Source organism: Lipotes vexillifer, unplaced genomic scaffold, assembly GCF_000442215.2.
Source record: "Lipotes vexillifer unplaced genomic scaffold, Lipotes_vexillifer_v1.1 scaffold216, whole genome shotgun sequence".
Taxonomy (NCBI): Eukaryota; Metazoa; Chordata; class Mammalia; order Artiodactyla; family Lipotidae; genus Lipotes; species Lipotes vexillifer.
The window spans coordinates 2,876,085-2,890,828 of record NW_006779100.1 but is presented as its reverse complement, the minus strand read 5'-3'; the positions used below and the strand labels follow the sequence as shown (position 1 = coordinate 2,890,828).

At 46.6% G+C, this 14,744-nt stretch overlaps 1 protein-coding gene across 1 annotated transcript in view; it reads left to right on the top strand.

Annotated features, from left to right (window-relative positions):
• The window catches only part of BLTP2 (bridge-like lipid transfer protein family member 2), a 27,340-nt gene that overhangs the window by 2,972 nt on the left and 9,624 nt on the right, over positions 1–14,744 (top strand). Inside the window, exons 7-26 of the mRNA XM_007452420.1 lie at positions 38–227; positions 824–947; positions 1,108–1,232; positions 1,470–1,537; positions 1,644–1,789; positions 2,747–2,865; positions 2,977–3,140; positions 3,299–3,557; positions 4,065–4,270; positions 6,229–7,321; positions 7,763–7,954; positions 8,096–8,298; positions 8,445–8,563; positions 8,685–8,905; positions 9,223–9,413; positions 9,547–9,646; positions 9,778–9,980; positions 10,864–11,158; positions 13,826–13,983; positions 14,263–14,469. Coding sequence (XP_007452482.1) covers positions 38–227; positions 824–947; positions 1,108–1,232; positions 1,470–1,537; positions 1,644–1,789; positions 2,747–2,865; positions 2,977–3,140; positions 3,299–3,557; positions 4,065–4,270; positions 6,229–7,321; positions 7,763–7,954; positions 8,096–8,298; positions 8,445–8,563; positions 8,685–8,905; positions 9,223–9,413; positions 9,547–9,646; positions 9,778–9,980; positions 10,864–11,158; positions 13,826–13,983; positions 14,263–14,469 — 4,383 coding nt within the window. The remainder of the gene's footprint in view (positions 1–37; positions 228–823; positions 948–1,107; positions 1,233–1,469; positions 1,538–1,643; positions 1,790–2,746; positions 2,866–2,976; positions 3,141–3,298; positions 3,558–4,064; positions 4,271–6,228; positions 7,322–7,762; positions 7,955–8,095; positions 8,299–8,444; positions 8,564–8,684; positions 8,906–9,222; positions 9,414–9,546; positions 9,647–9,777; positions 9,981–10,863; positions 11,159–13,825; positions 13,984–14,262; positions 14,470–14,744) is intronic.

Genomic DNA, 14,744 nt, shown 5'->3' with positions numbered 1-14,744 from the left:
TACACGTTCACACCTTAGAGGAGTATCTTCCCTATAGGAGGACACCTGTCTAGCGGAGCTCTCACTTACCCTAAAGCTGTGTCTAGAGGTGGGCATCAGAAGCCGGAAGCTGAAGGCGATCACTGTGGATGTGTGGACACTCCATGCTGAACTGCATGAGGGCCTCTTCCATAGTCAGCTGCTGCGCCAGGGCCCAGGCCTGGCATCCAAGCCTGTTCCCTGTTCAGGTAAAGCCCCAGTCAGTGAGCTTCTTAGCTTCCCTGTTCTCGGGTTATTTTGGAAGTAGAAAGGAAATAGTGGTCTCACCACTTGTTCAGGTGTGATTTGTTAGTTGCCATGGCCTTTGACCCTGGCCTTTGAGGATAGCTAGAGGAAATAGGGCATTTGTTTGTGGTGCGTGAAAGAACTAACATTTAGTGGGTAATTATCATGAATTAGACCTGTACTTTGTGTTTTGTGTATGTTCCCGTACTAACTCCTTAGCATTTCATAAATGAGGAAACTGAAGCCTAGGAAGATTAGATAGCTTACTTGACTGAGATCACCTAGCTAGTCAGTAGTGAAAATGGGGTTTAAATTATTTGGCCCGAAAGTCCATATTCTTTTCATTGTAACAACCTGCTTTCCATACTGTTTTTTAGACTCTGGGGAAGGAAGTACAGGAAGTGCCTGGATCTCTGGGATCTTTGCATTATGACCTAAGATTGGGTGTTTGCTTAGCCTACTTTGTATGGGAGGATTTGGCCAAAGAGGGCACAGCATGTTGGGAGACTTAAGAGTGTTAAGGATTGATGGCTCTTGTCTTATTCATTCATGTTTTCAGAGGTGATAGAGAACTTGGCTGAGCCAACTCTGCCTGGCCTATACCTCCTTCAGCAGCTGCCAGACCAAATCAAGGTGAAGATGGAGATCACAAGTGTGGTGCTGTCCATGAATAGTCAAAAGAGGTGAGATCTCTCCTGACAGAAGTGTGGAGAGTGATAGTTGGAGCTATGTGCTGGGGTCTCCATAACCAGCCTAGTAGCTGCACTGAGCTTGTCTGAGGGGATAAAGGGAGTAGGAATAGCATCCCACATATTTCTAAGCCAGAGTCTGTCTCTGGTCCAGGCACCTCAATTGGACACTGAAGCTGCTGCATTTCCTGTACCACCGTGATGAGGATCAGCTGCCCCTTCGAAGCTTCACAGCAAACTCTGATATGGCACAGATGAGCACTGAACTCCTTCTGAAAGGTCCTTGGGTGGGGATACTGGTACTGAGAGGGAATGGGAGGACCAGACACACTCTTCCCCAATGCCCCACTTGGTCTTCTTAATTTAATCACTGTAACCGAGGAAGGGGAGGTGGGAACATACTGAAAGAAAATAGTGTTGGTGACCTGTTCATCTCCTTGCCTGCCTCTTACTCTCTCCTAGTCTTACCTCTTGCCCTCCCAGTGTTTCCTTCTGATCTGCCCTTTGCCCTTACAGATGGGTTGTTGCTGTCCCAGAGCCGCCAGCGCATTGTCTGCCTCAACTCCCTCAAGGCTAGTGTGCAGGTGTGTTGAACAAGAATCATTCCTTTTCTTCTTTCTCTGTGCATCGTCGCATCATGAGCTAATGAAATTAAACCTAAGCCCACAGTTCTGGTTTTCTTATTGCCAGGTGACCACCATTGACCTCGCAGCCTCCCTGGTTCTGAACACTTGTATTATTCATTACCGGCATCTGGAATTCTCTCACTGGCTGCACATGCTAGCTCTGGAGACCCAAGAGTCTAGTTCATCTGTTCTTAAGCAACCAAAAAAAAGGTCAGTGTAATCTTTTTCAGCCACCATGTTATCAGGTGGATTCTTGGATTTTTTGGTCTAAAGTGGCATTTTGTGTTAAATATCTATTTGATTGTTTGATCTTTTTATTTTTAGCTGCGTTGGGTCTTTGCTGCGCTTGGGCTTTCTCTAGTTGCGGCGAGCGGCGGCTACTCTTTGTTGTGGTGTGTGGGCTTCTCATTGCAGTGGCTTCTGTTGTTGCGGAGCACGGGCTCTAGGCGCACGGGCTTCAGTAGTTGTGGTGCGTGGGCTTATTTGCTCTGTGGCATGTAGGATCTTCGTGGACCAGGGCTCGAACCCGTGTCCCCTGCATTGGCAGGCGGATTCTTAACCACTGCACCACCAGGGAAGTCCCTGATTGTTTGAGCTTTTTAAATCTCAGTTTCAGTAACCCAGACTCAGTAGCAAACCTATTTTATATATCTTCCCTGTTAGAGTAGACTCTGGTGGTAGAACGACGTCCTCTTTGTTTTTATGTTCTCAATGCCCAGCACAGTTCCTTGTTATACAAAATGAACATTTGTTGAACTGAACTTAAATGATAAACAGTATCTCGTCTGCCTTAGATTATAAGGTGACAGATCATGTCAGCAGTGCCATGACCCTGTGTAGTACTTGCATTGTGTTGCATAGAGAACTTAAGGTCAGTTCGGAAGCGATGCTTTTGATTGTAGTAAGTTAAATCATAAGATATACTGATTTCATCACATTCGATCTACGAAAATGGCAGTCTCATCTGGTTCAGGCTAATAAGTCTCTGTGGATTATCACTGGGAGTGGGAGCAAACTGATGAATTCAGTCTGTTTTTTTCTAGTTGCCTCCCATCCGGAGAATCACAACAAAACTCACCCTGTCTTTTGAGAGATTCAGGAATCTGTTATATAGTAGGAAGTTGCAATTCTTTCCTTATCAAACAGTGATGTCTTATCCCTATGCAGAACCTTCCCTCAAATCCTGGCTCCTATCATCTTTAGCACCTCCATCTCCAATGTCAACGTTTCCATTCAGCTTGGAGATACACCACCCTTTGCCTTGGGATTCAATTCCATCTCTCTGGGTAAGGCTGTGCAATGGAAGAGGAACAAGAATCTGTTCATTAGTGGAGCTGGGCCCAATTGATGGCCACTGTGGCTCCAAAGAACTCCTCTCTCCCACCTTCTTTTTTCAGATTACCAACACCTGAGACCACAGAGTATCCATCAGCGGGGTGTCCTGACTGTGGACCACCTCTGCTGGCGGGTGGGCAGTGACTCCCACATTCAGCGGGCACCCCACCCACCCAATATGCATGTTTGGGGTGAGGCGCTTGTCCTGGACTCCTTCACACTACAGGTAGGTGGGGACTTTGGTGAATAGTAGCCTGTGAAGTTTCCTCATCCTACCATGCTTTAGAGCACTGAGCATCTTTTTTTGGCAGCAGACGATGCATCAGTGCGTTACGGAACTGTGTTTGGCATGCTTCTCATGGAGTCCTTCTGCTTCTTTTCTAGGGTAGCTATAACCAGCCTCTGGGCCTGTCCAGCACTCAGTCAGATACCCTGTTTCTTGACTGTACCATCCGAGGACTGCAGGTAGAAGTGTCAGATACCTGTGCTCAGTGTCTTTCTCGGATATTGTCCTTGATGGGCCCACAATCTGGGAGGTCAGCTGTCTCTAGGGAATCTTCCTGTGGGGAATCTGTGTCGTTACTGTGGAAGGTGGACTTGAAGGTGGAGGACGTGAACTTGTTCACCCTTTCTGCCCTGGTCGGTAAGTGGGACAGGAAATCTGTACTGAAGTAGGTGGCTTGTAACCTAAGCAGGTTATGCTGCTGCTTCTCACTTAATAAAACCAATTATTTGAAAATTTTCTAAATTAGAGGCATGAAATGTTGGAAGGTCTTGCATAACTATTGGGCTTCTTGATGTTTCTTAAGGGTTTACAAATAGCAAGATGCATAAGAAAAAGACAGCTTTGATATCTGATCAAGAGAATGAGATGCAGTTAGTTTTTTATTTCTTTGTGTATCTAGTTCTAGAGAGTAACTGATATACCTCTGGGGAATTGGTAGGAGTTTGGGAACTTCTTTGGCCCTGCCAGATCTAGTTAGGTTGAGCTGGGAAAGGAAAAACTTCCCTAAGACATGAGAAATGAGGTTAGGAAGGTGTGGGGAGTAAAGATAGCTAGAGTGAAGGGAATAAGGAAGGAGGGAGAGCGAGGACTAAAGTTGCCATTTGAGAGCTGAGAACCAAGCCTGACATGGTTTCTGGATGTTAGGTGCTTCAGAGATCCGACTGGACACACTGACCATCCTGGGAAGTGCTGAAACCTCCACCGTGGGTGTTCAAGGACTTGTGCTTGCGCTGGTGAAGTCGGTCACAGAGAAGATGCAACCCTGTTGTAAGGCTCCTGACATCCCCACTCCAGTGCACAGCCTCTCCATGCTCTCCATCACCTATCACAGCAGCATCCGCTCTCTAGAGGTAATGCTTCTGTGGGGAGGTGGAGTCAGGTTGGTATTTTCCTAGGCTTAGAGCATTTTCCAGTCTTGAGTCATGTTGTGAAACTCACCTATGAGAAATATAACACCTCGTGGTGGTTCTTTTCTTCCTGGCTTGTTGTTGTTGTTGTTGTTGTTGTTGTTTTAAGCTGTGTTGGGTGTTTGTAGCTGCGCGCAGCCTTTCTCTAGTTGTGGTGAGTGGAGGCTACTCATCGTTTCAGTGTGTGGGCTTCTTATTGCAGTGGCTTCTCTCGTTGTGGAGCACGGGCTCTAGGTGCGTGGGCTTCAGTAGTTGTGGCATGCGGCCTCAGTAGTTGTGGCTCACAGGCTCTAGAGCACAGGCTCAGTAGTTGTAGCACACGGGCTTAGTTAGTTGCTCTGCGGCATGTGGGATCTTCCCAGACCAGGGATTGAACTCATGCCCCCTGCATTGGCAGGCGGATTCTCAACGACTGCGCCACCAGGGAAGCCCTTGTTCTGTACATTTTTAACTCTTAATGTGGAATTTAAAATATATATAAAACTAGAGAGAATATACGAACTTTCATGCATCCATATCCAGCCTCAATAATTACCAACTTACGACCAACTTCATTTAGCTAAACTCTGAGCAGTCATCCCTGCCTTCTTCTCTGGGATTATTTTGAAGCAGAAACCAGACATATAATTTCAACTGTAAAGATTTCAGTGCATATATCTGAAAAATATAGGGCTTTTAAAGGTCACGATCTGGTATCATTTTACTGAAGCACTCAGCTCATCAAAAGACTGGAAGAGATCTGAAGATGGAGGCACTGGAAAGTTTTGAGAGGCTTCCCAATATCTTTCTCCTCAGAGTATCAGACAGATGTAAGGCCCTCTTGAGGGGAGAGTGGGATATGTTCCTGTTCATCAGACTTCAGCTTCCTTTGGAAACTGAAGAGTTTTCTTTTCAGAGATTGGAACTCAAAGGAATTTTTTTGTCTTGGGATTTAAATTTTCTCTGCTTAACTATTGAGAATTGACTTTTGTTTTTCAAGCTGACAAGGTCTTTACTCCCTTCTTTGAGGCATACTTTCCCATAGGTCAGTTGCTGTATTAACTTGTGTGACCAGTACTCTTTATACATTTTAAGAATTAAGTCAAGGTGCAATCAATGCATGAAACATTTTCCAGTTGATTGTTGCAATGGTTATTTTACAGAGTGTGGTTGTTACTGAGTACATGTGTATAAACTGGATGTACTGTGGTAGATACCAGAATTAAAATATGTGGCCTCGGGACTTCTCTGGCGGTCCAGTGGTTAAGACTTCACCTTCCAATGCAGGGGGTGTGGGTTTGATCCCTGGTCGGGGAGCTAAGATCCCACATGCCTTGCAGCAAGCCAAAAAACCAAAACATACAACAGAAGCAGTATTGTAATAAATTCAATAAAGACTTTAAAAATGGTCCACATCAAAAAAAAAATCTTAAAAAAAAAAAATACACGGCCTCTACTCTCAGACAATTTAGAATCCAGTTAAGGAGGACTTAAAAAGTATAAGTGGGGCTTCCCTGGTGGTGCAGTGGTTGAGAGTCTGCCTGCCGATGCAGGGGACATGGGTTCGTGCCTCGGTCCAGGAAGATCCCACATGCTGCGGAGCGGCTAGGCCCGTGAGCCATGGCCACTGAGCCTGCGCATCTGGAGCCTGTGTTCCGCAATGGGAGAGGCCACAACAGTGAGAAGCCCATGTACCGCAAAAACAAAAAAGTGTAAGTGCTTGTAAGTATAAGTTAAGAACTGTTAGCTCAGTTTATTAGTGCAAAGAGGAGCAAAACAAGGGGGTAATTAATGTGATTACTCAGGAGAGACTTCTGAGTGGAGATGGTTCTTGAGCCAGGTGTGCATGTATAATAGTTCCTGTGTCTCTTGTGTTCTGGGACATTGTAATTGATAGATCCTTTTCTTTTGCTCTCTAAAAGGTTCAGTGTGGTGCAGGGCTGACCTTACTCTGGAGCCCTCCAGATCACATGTACCTGTACCAGCATATCCTGGCCACCCTGCAGTGCCGAGACCTACTAAGAGCCACTCTGTTTCCTGTGACTGTCCCACTTGTCGCACTAGAGACTCCAGAGACTGCCTGTGAGCCAGAAGGCTGTCCCCCTGAGCCCTCTCCCCCAAAGCGTCTGCTAAACCTGACTCTAGAGGTGAGCACAGCTAAGCTGACAGCTTTTGTAGCTGAGGACAGGTTCATTACCCTGGCTGCAGAGAGTGTGTCTCTGAGCCGGCACGGGGGTTCACTGCAGGCTTACTGCCCAGAGCTGGCTGCTGGGTTCGATGGCAATAGCATCTTCAACTTCAAGGAGGTGGAGGTGCAGCTGCTGCCTGAGCTGGAGGAGATGATCCTCCACCGGAACCCCTTCCCTGTGCTGCAGACCCTCCGGAACCGTGTTTGGCTCCTCTCCCTGGGTTCAGTCTCAGTGGAGTTTCCTTATCAGTATGATTTTTCTCGAACTCTGGATGAGGCTGTGGGAGTTCAGAAATGGCTGAAGGGACTGCATGGAGGAACTCGTTCTCAGGCTTCTCCAAGCTCTGCCCACCTCCCACCTGATCTACTCTTGAAGGTTCAGCACTTCTCATGGGTTTTCCTGGATGACATTTTTGAGGTGAAACTTCGTGATAACTATGAACTGATGAAGGATGAAAGTAAGGAGAGTGCCAAAAGGCTGCAGTTGCTGGATGCCAAAGTGGCTGCTCTTCGGAAGCAGCATGGGGAGTTATTGCCTGCCCGCAAAATTGAGGAGCTCTATGCCTCTTTGGAACATAAAAACATCGAAATCTACATCCAGCGCTCCCGTCGTCTCTATGGCAACACACCCATGCGCCGGGCACTGCTCACTTGGAGCCTGGCAGGGCTAGAGCTGGTGGCTCTGGCAGATGCCTCCTTCCATGGGCCTGAGCGTGTGGTAGAGCAGGTTCGAGAGCTTGATCCAGGCAGCCCTTTTCCTGCGGAGGGAGTGGATCTTGTCGTTCAGTGGTGCCGTCTGCTCAAGTGCAGTGTCAAGACGTTTCTGGGTTAGTAGTACTTCCCCATTTGCAGGGCCTAGTGTTCGCCCTTGGAGCTCCAGGGAGCTCTTTGAGTGATTACAGAGGAGCTCAGTTATATTGGGAAACGTGGCTGTTTTTGGGTGGGTGGAGTGGGATGGGTGGACTCCTCTTCCCTTTCTTTGTTCCTGAATTTCACCCTGAAACCGCTTGGCTAAACACAAAGGTACAACGAACACAGTCATCTTCAGGGTTAGTGCAGCTCTTGGATCTCAGTGTTATTCCCCTCACTGTCTGTTCAGGGTCTCCGTGCACTTTTTCAGTCTTGCTGCCGACTGCCAACTCTTATCCTCTCAGTTGATCTTGTAAAATATCAATAGATGGGTAAAAATAGTAGCGGGGGGGGAAAGTGCCCGAGAGTGCTAAGACAGTTTCCTGAGTAGCTGGTGTGTATCCTCCCTATAATAACAGTTCGGATAAGAGACTATCCCCGGTACTTGTTTGAGATCCGTGACTGGCGGCTGATGGGTCGACTTGTGGGCACCGAGCAGAGCGGTCAGCCTTGCTCGCGTCGGCGTCAAATCCTGCACTTGGGGCTTCCATGGGGTAACGTGGCAGTGGAGAGGAACATGCCCCCACTCAAGTTCTATCACGACTTTCACTGTGAGTAGAGGAGGGCAAATGATTTGACTGAGATGTTGGTGATGGCTGGGGTGGGAGATGAGCTGAGGCCTTTCTGGAGTGAAGGCAGAAGAGAGGGATGAAGTTGTATAGCAGGCTGTGCCCTTTGCTTCTCTACCCCAGCGGAAATCTTCCAGTACACAGTGGTATGGGGCCCGTGTTGGGACCCAGCCTGGACACTGATTGGCCAGTCTGTGGACCTCTTGACCAAGCCCTCAGCTGACCCCAGCCCACCCTTGCCCTGGTGGGACAAGAGCCGTCTTCTGTTCCATGGGGACTGGCACATGGACATTGAACAGGCAAACCTGCACCAGCTGGCTACTGAGGTGAGGGGTCCAGAGGAACTGTTTTATTATTAGGATGGTATGGTTGGGGCTTATACAGCACATGGGGGAAGAGAGAAAGGTACTGATTTGGGAGGCGAAGGTGATACGTTTATTCATATCTGACCAAGTTTTTGGGGTGGTTATAGGATCCATACAACACAACTGAAAATATGCATTGGGAGTGGAACCACCTGTCTTTTCATTGGAAACCTGGTCAGTTTGTGTTCAAGGGTGACTTGGATGTCAACGTGAGAACAGCCTCCAAGTGAGTGGAGTGATACATGGGGCCTCAACAGGGTGTGGGACTCAGGGTGGGGGGAGAGGGGAAGAGCCGAGGGGCTGCAAGTGACCAGGGCACTAAGGGCCAGGGTTCTGTTGTGAGCCAGGTATGATGACTGCTGCTTCCTTCACCTGCCTGACCTCTGCATGACACTGGACCTGCAGTGGCTATGTCATGGGAACCCCCATGATCACCATGGTGTCACTCTACGGGCCCCAGAGTTCCTGCCTGAGGTGCCCTTGGGCCAGCTTCATGACTCCTACCGGGCCTTTCGCTCTGAGAACCTCAATCTCTCCATCAAGATGGATCTGACTCGGCACAGTGGAAGTGAGGCTTGGATCTGGGGCAGCGGGGAGGAAGGGCTTGGGAGGATGAACTTAAGACACCAAGGACTTCAGCTTGACCCTCTGGAGAGGGGATAAGAAAAGAGCAAAGGAGGGTTTGGGTCAAGATGTTTTTTTGGAAGAGGATTGGTGAAAGTAGAGAGCTTGGGTCTTTGAAAGGAGAGGGTGTTGGGGATATTGAGTGTGAGGCTTGAGTGCTGTTTGGGTTTTTAAGTCTCTAAAACCTGAAGCTAGGGAAGGATTTAGCTTCGTCTCTGTGTTTTAACCACAGCTAGGAAATGTCTGTCGTTTCCTTTGCAGCAATATCCCAGCCCCGAATTCTGCTGTATAGCAGCACCCTGCGCTGGATGCAGAACTTCTGGGCAACTTGGACTAGTGTCACAAGGCCTATTTGTAGGGGAAAGCTCTTCAATAACCTGAAACCCAGCAAGAAGAAACTCGGCCAGCACTACAAGCAGCTTTCCTATACTGCCCTCTTTCCCCAGCTGCAGGTCAGCTTTGACGGTGCTGCTGACATCTGCAGTTCTGTTCCCCTTCTCTAGTTTTCTTGTTTTCTCTTACTGGGTCTCTGAATCGTCTCTCTGATGCCATCCTTCATTCATTGTTATGCTCTCTTGTTGCCAGGTGCATTATTGGGCCTCATTCGCCCAGCAACGTGGCATCCAAATTGAGTGCAGTCAGGGCCACGTCTTCACTCGGGGAACTCAGCGGCTTATACCTCAAGGTAAGATCAAAGGCTCCCACCACTTGTCCTTGCCTATTCCTTGTCCTCTTTCTCAGTTCCCTTCCCTTCTCCTTCTGCCCCACACTGTTCTGTACTGGTTTGCATGGGCTCTGTATACCTCTTTTTCTCAGCGGGCACAGTGATGCGGCGCCTCATCTCTGAATGGAGTGTGACCCAGATGGTTAGTGACTTAAGTCAGGTGACTGTTTACCTGATGGCCTCGCCCACTGAAGAGAATGCTGACCACTGCCTTGATCCCTTGGTAACAAAGACCCACCTACTGAGCCTGTCCTCCCTTACCTACCAACGGCACAGCAATCGCACAGCTGAGGAGGTACCGCCTGACACATTCTCTTTACTGCCTTATCTGTATCAGTAGGTGTCTTAATCGGCTCACGCTTCCATAACAAAATAACATAAACTGAGTGGCTTAAACAACAGAAATTTCTCACACTTCTGGAGGCTGGGCAGTCCAAAATCAGGTGCCAGCATGGTCCTGGTGAGGACCAGGTTCCTCCGGTGAGGGCTCTCTTTCTGGCTTGCAGATGGCTGCCTTCTCACTGTGACCTCACCTGGCAGGAAAAGCAGGAAGCTTTCTGATGTCTCTTCTTATGATGACACTAATCCTGTCATGAGGGCCCCACCCTCATGACCTCATCTAAACCTAATTACTCCTAAAGGCCCCATCTCCAAATACCGTCACATTGGGGATTATTGTCTCAACATACAAATTTGGTGTGGGTACACAATTCAGTCCATAGCAGTAGGTTTCAGGCTAAGTCCCTGGTGATGTTCCTAACTACACTCTAATCATATATGTTGTTACTTTATGATGCACTCACTAGTATCAGCATCCCTCTTTTTGAAAATTCCTTTTTTTCTCCTCTCCTTGTAAAGATAGTCTCTTGCTCTTCAGGAAATAGAGTGAAACTTTTTGTTTCTAGTGCCTTATTTGGTGGTCCCCCCACCCCCACACACACAATTAAGGAAGGATTTTAGTTGAAATTCTCTGAGTCATTTAAAATACAGTGGATATAGTCGGAGTGTAATCTAGTGCACACACTAAGACCACTTAGGTTTTCTTTCTCTAGGGTTGTCTTGTATCCCTCAGAACAGGTATGTTACTCAACAAGCATGTTTTTTATCTCTGCATTTGTGGTCTAGGAGGAATGTTGGGAATTTCCATGCTACTCTGAGGTTCTTTTCCTGTTTCTTAGGAGCTCTCTACTCGAGTTGGGGATCCTGCTTTTCACACACATCAGCTGCACTTGGTAGATTTACGGGCTTCTTGGACAACCACCAATCGGGACATTGCCTTTGGTTTATATGATGGCTACAAAAAGGCAGCTGTACTCAAACGTAATCTCTCTACTGAGGCTCTGAAGGGGTTAAAGATTGATCCCCAGATGCCAGCCAAAAAGCCAAAGCAGAGTGTCCCAACCAGTGCCCCAGCCCCACCTCCTGTCAACACTCCCAGCTTTAGTGGACAGCCTGATAAGGCGTCTTCAGGAGGTAAGCTGGGGGAGACAAGACTCCATAGGGTTAGGTTTAGAATATGTATGTGGGCTTGGACAAGAGTTTGAGAAGGACTAAATTATGACTGGTTCGATCTGTGTGTAAAGATGAAACTTGTTTTTCCATATTAGGCCACCTAAGCCTTACATAGCAGTGATGGGGGGCATTAAAGGGTCTGGTCCATGGGACTTCCCTGGCGCTCCAGTGGTTAAGACTCCACGCTTACACTGCAGGGGACACGGGTTCAGTCCCTGGTCGGGGAACTAAGATCCCACATGCTGCGCTGTGTGGCCAAAAAAAAAAAAAATTGTCTGGTCCTTTGGCCAGGAGAAGAGGATCAGGAGGAGTGATGACTTAGAATGGCTAGGGAAAAGAAACAAAGGATTAGAGAATTGTTTTGTGTTTTGATGAATTAATTTGTTCAGTCAATAAATGTTTATGGAGTACTTAATAGGCACAGAGCACTGTGCTGGGTTTAGTGAGAGATACAGAATATATGATATTTTACTTGACTGAACAAGTTTATCATCTCTGGATGAGCTAAGATTAGTTCATTCATTCACTGAATCAATCACTCATTCATTCATAGATTCACTTTTTAGCTTTACTGAGGGTTTATAATGTACCAGACATGACTGTAGACATTAGGGATGTAAAGATGAGGGGGAAGCTCTGAAACTAAGAGTCATGAGGGACTTCCCTGGTGGTCCAGTGGTTAAGACTCTGTGTTTCCACTGCAGGAGGCACGGGTTCGATCCCTGGTCAGGGAACTACGATCCTGCATGCTGTGCAGCACAGTTGGGGGTGTGTGCGGGGAGAGTCAAGAAGACGCTTTGTAAGAATGTTCAAGAAGAAAGTATTTAAATCAGCATAGGGAAGTCTAGAAAGGCTTCACAGAGAAGATAATATAATTGAGATGGGTCTTAAAAGATGAGTAAGAGTTTGATAGGCAAAGAAAGAAAAGAGGGCATTTTAGGGAGAGGGAATAACAAGTACAGAGGAATGCAAGTTCACGGTGAATTTAAGAACAAGGTGAAAAATGATAAATGCTGCTAGAGAGAAATTAAAGAATATGTGAGCTGTTCTTGACTGTAGTGAAGGAGGGACTATAATCAGAGAAGGGTTTATTGAGGAAGTAGCATTTAAGCTGGACTTTGAAGGCTTAGTATGGTTTGAACATGTGGAAATGAGGAGCAAGGGCATTAAAAGCAAAGGGAACATCCTGAAAAGGAGTGGAGTTGGTCAAGCTCAATATGTTCAGAGCAGAGTGAACAGTCTGTTTGGGTTGGCCTAGAGTATAGCTACAGGTGAAGATGCTGGAAGGGAAAACTGCAGGTAGACCATCAAAAATACAAGGCTAAGGAGTTTTTGTTTTTTATTCAGTAAACAGTGGTGAACTACTGAAGGTTTTTGAATAGGGGTGTGTCATTAGAATCTTACTTTTAAGAAGATAAATCTGGCAGTGGAAAGACGACTGGAAAGAAACTGGAGGTGGGGGAGACAAATTAGGAAACTATTATGGTGTCTCAGCAAGAGGAAAGGAGAGCCTGAATTAGGTAGAGGCAGTGGGAATAGAGATGAGGGGATGAACAGAAATGTTATGTGTGTAAGAGATTTGGCAGCTGGTTGGAAGAGGGAGTTAAAATAGGGATAAAGTGATAATGATTGAGGCTTTGAGCCTGGTGACTGGCCTGATGGCAACTATGAGAGCCAGAGGCTAATAAACAGGTTTGGGGAGGTATAGGGTTGTTAAGTTCATATTTGGACATGCTATGTTTGTGGTGTAAGTAGTACCTCTAGGTAATGTCTAAAAAACAGGTGGAAATGAGGATCTAAAAGCTTAGGGCTAGAGGTAGAGACTTAGGAGTTTCAACATAGAACTAAGAGTTAATGCCAAGGAAATAACAGTTGCTTACTGTGTGGCAGGTACCCTGCGAAATACTTTATGTATTATTATTCCATTTAATTCTCTCAACAACCATACTAGATAGTTAGCATTATTTTACACACAAGGAAACTGAGACAGAGGTTAAAGCAAGCAAGGTTACAATCAAGTAACTGGCAGAGATAGGATCTTGAACATAGGCAGACTAGTCTAATTCTGGAGACTGTGCTCTTAACCACAACACTGTTGGACAAACTCTTTAGAAAAAAGAAAAGGGAACAGGCCAAGGACAGACCTTAGGGGATATACTTATCTCTAAAACCTGGGAGAAGGTAGAGGATCTAAAGTCATAATCAGAGAAATAAGCAGTAGAGCTAGGAGAACAGTGACACTGATGGCAAGGGAGTGGTTTATGTGGAAAGGAGTGGTCAACAAACAAATAGCATTTAAAACAATATGAAATGAAAAGGAGAAGGAACAAAATGGAAGAAAAAAGATCCTAGAGTAATTCAGAGGTGGATATGCCTAAGAGAAAGGATTGCTACCACTTAGATAGCATTTCTAAGTCTCTCTTGGGAATCTGTTACTTTTATTAAAATTGAAGGAAAGTGAAATGACAACCCTTACCCAGGGGTCAAGGGGTGGAGTGGGCTGGGCTGGAGTTGCAGGTTGGGGAGAATATGTTCTAGAGAAATTGAAGGAAGATCAGTTTGGCCCTGGATGTGTTCTCTATCCCTTTGACTCTGTGGCTTTTCCCCCACTTCATATTTCTCTGCCAGGTGCCTACATGTTGCAGAAGCTGATTGAAGAGACAGATAGGTTTGTAGTGTTCACAGAAGAGGAGTCAGGTGTGAGTGACCAGTTGTGTGGCATTGCTGCCTGCCAGACGGATGACATATATAACCGAAACTGCCTTATTGAACTGGTCAACTGCCAGGTACCTTCTCTTTACTAGAGCACCCAAAGATAGGGCTAGATCATAGTCATATGTGTTTACCTTCTTCCACCTCTAAATAAGAATAGGTGGGTAGAGCTCCAAAAAACTATTCTTTCTAACAGGTATCATACATAATCACTTCCATTGCTAAAAACCAGTAGCGTGCACTCAGTAAGCCAGAATTAGACCCAGCTGCAGTCATTGGTACAGGCCCTTTCACTAACCTTCCATCTACTTTGTGGCCCTGGTGCTGTGACTCTGCTTCTGTCTCTGGCGTAGATGGTTCTTCGTGGAGCAGAGACCAAAGGCTGTGTCATTGTGTCAGCTGCCAAAGCCCAGCTGCTGCAGTGCCAACACCATCCAGCCTGGTATGGTGACACATTGAAGCAAAAGACATCCTGGACTTGCCTACTGGATGGCATGCAGTACTTTGCCACCACTGAAAGCAGCCCCACTGAGCAGGATGGCCGACAGCTCTGGTTAGAGGTTAGTCAGCAGGGCTGGGAAGGCCCGTTGTATCTCCAGTTTTCCATAGTTGGCCCCTTTCGCCAAAATAGCTTGCAAGATCCTTGACAGTACCTGTTGCTACCAGGTTGGCAGAATAATGAGGCTGATGATAACACTTGAATGTAGAAACTGTTGGCAGTCTGTAGCCTGTGATCTGTGAACACATAGTGCATTTTCTGTTTTTTAAATCTCATACTATTGTATTTCATTGCAAGGGAGATTCTCATTTCCCTACATGAGAATAAAATGGGATA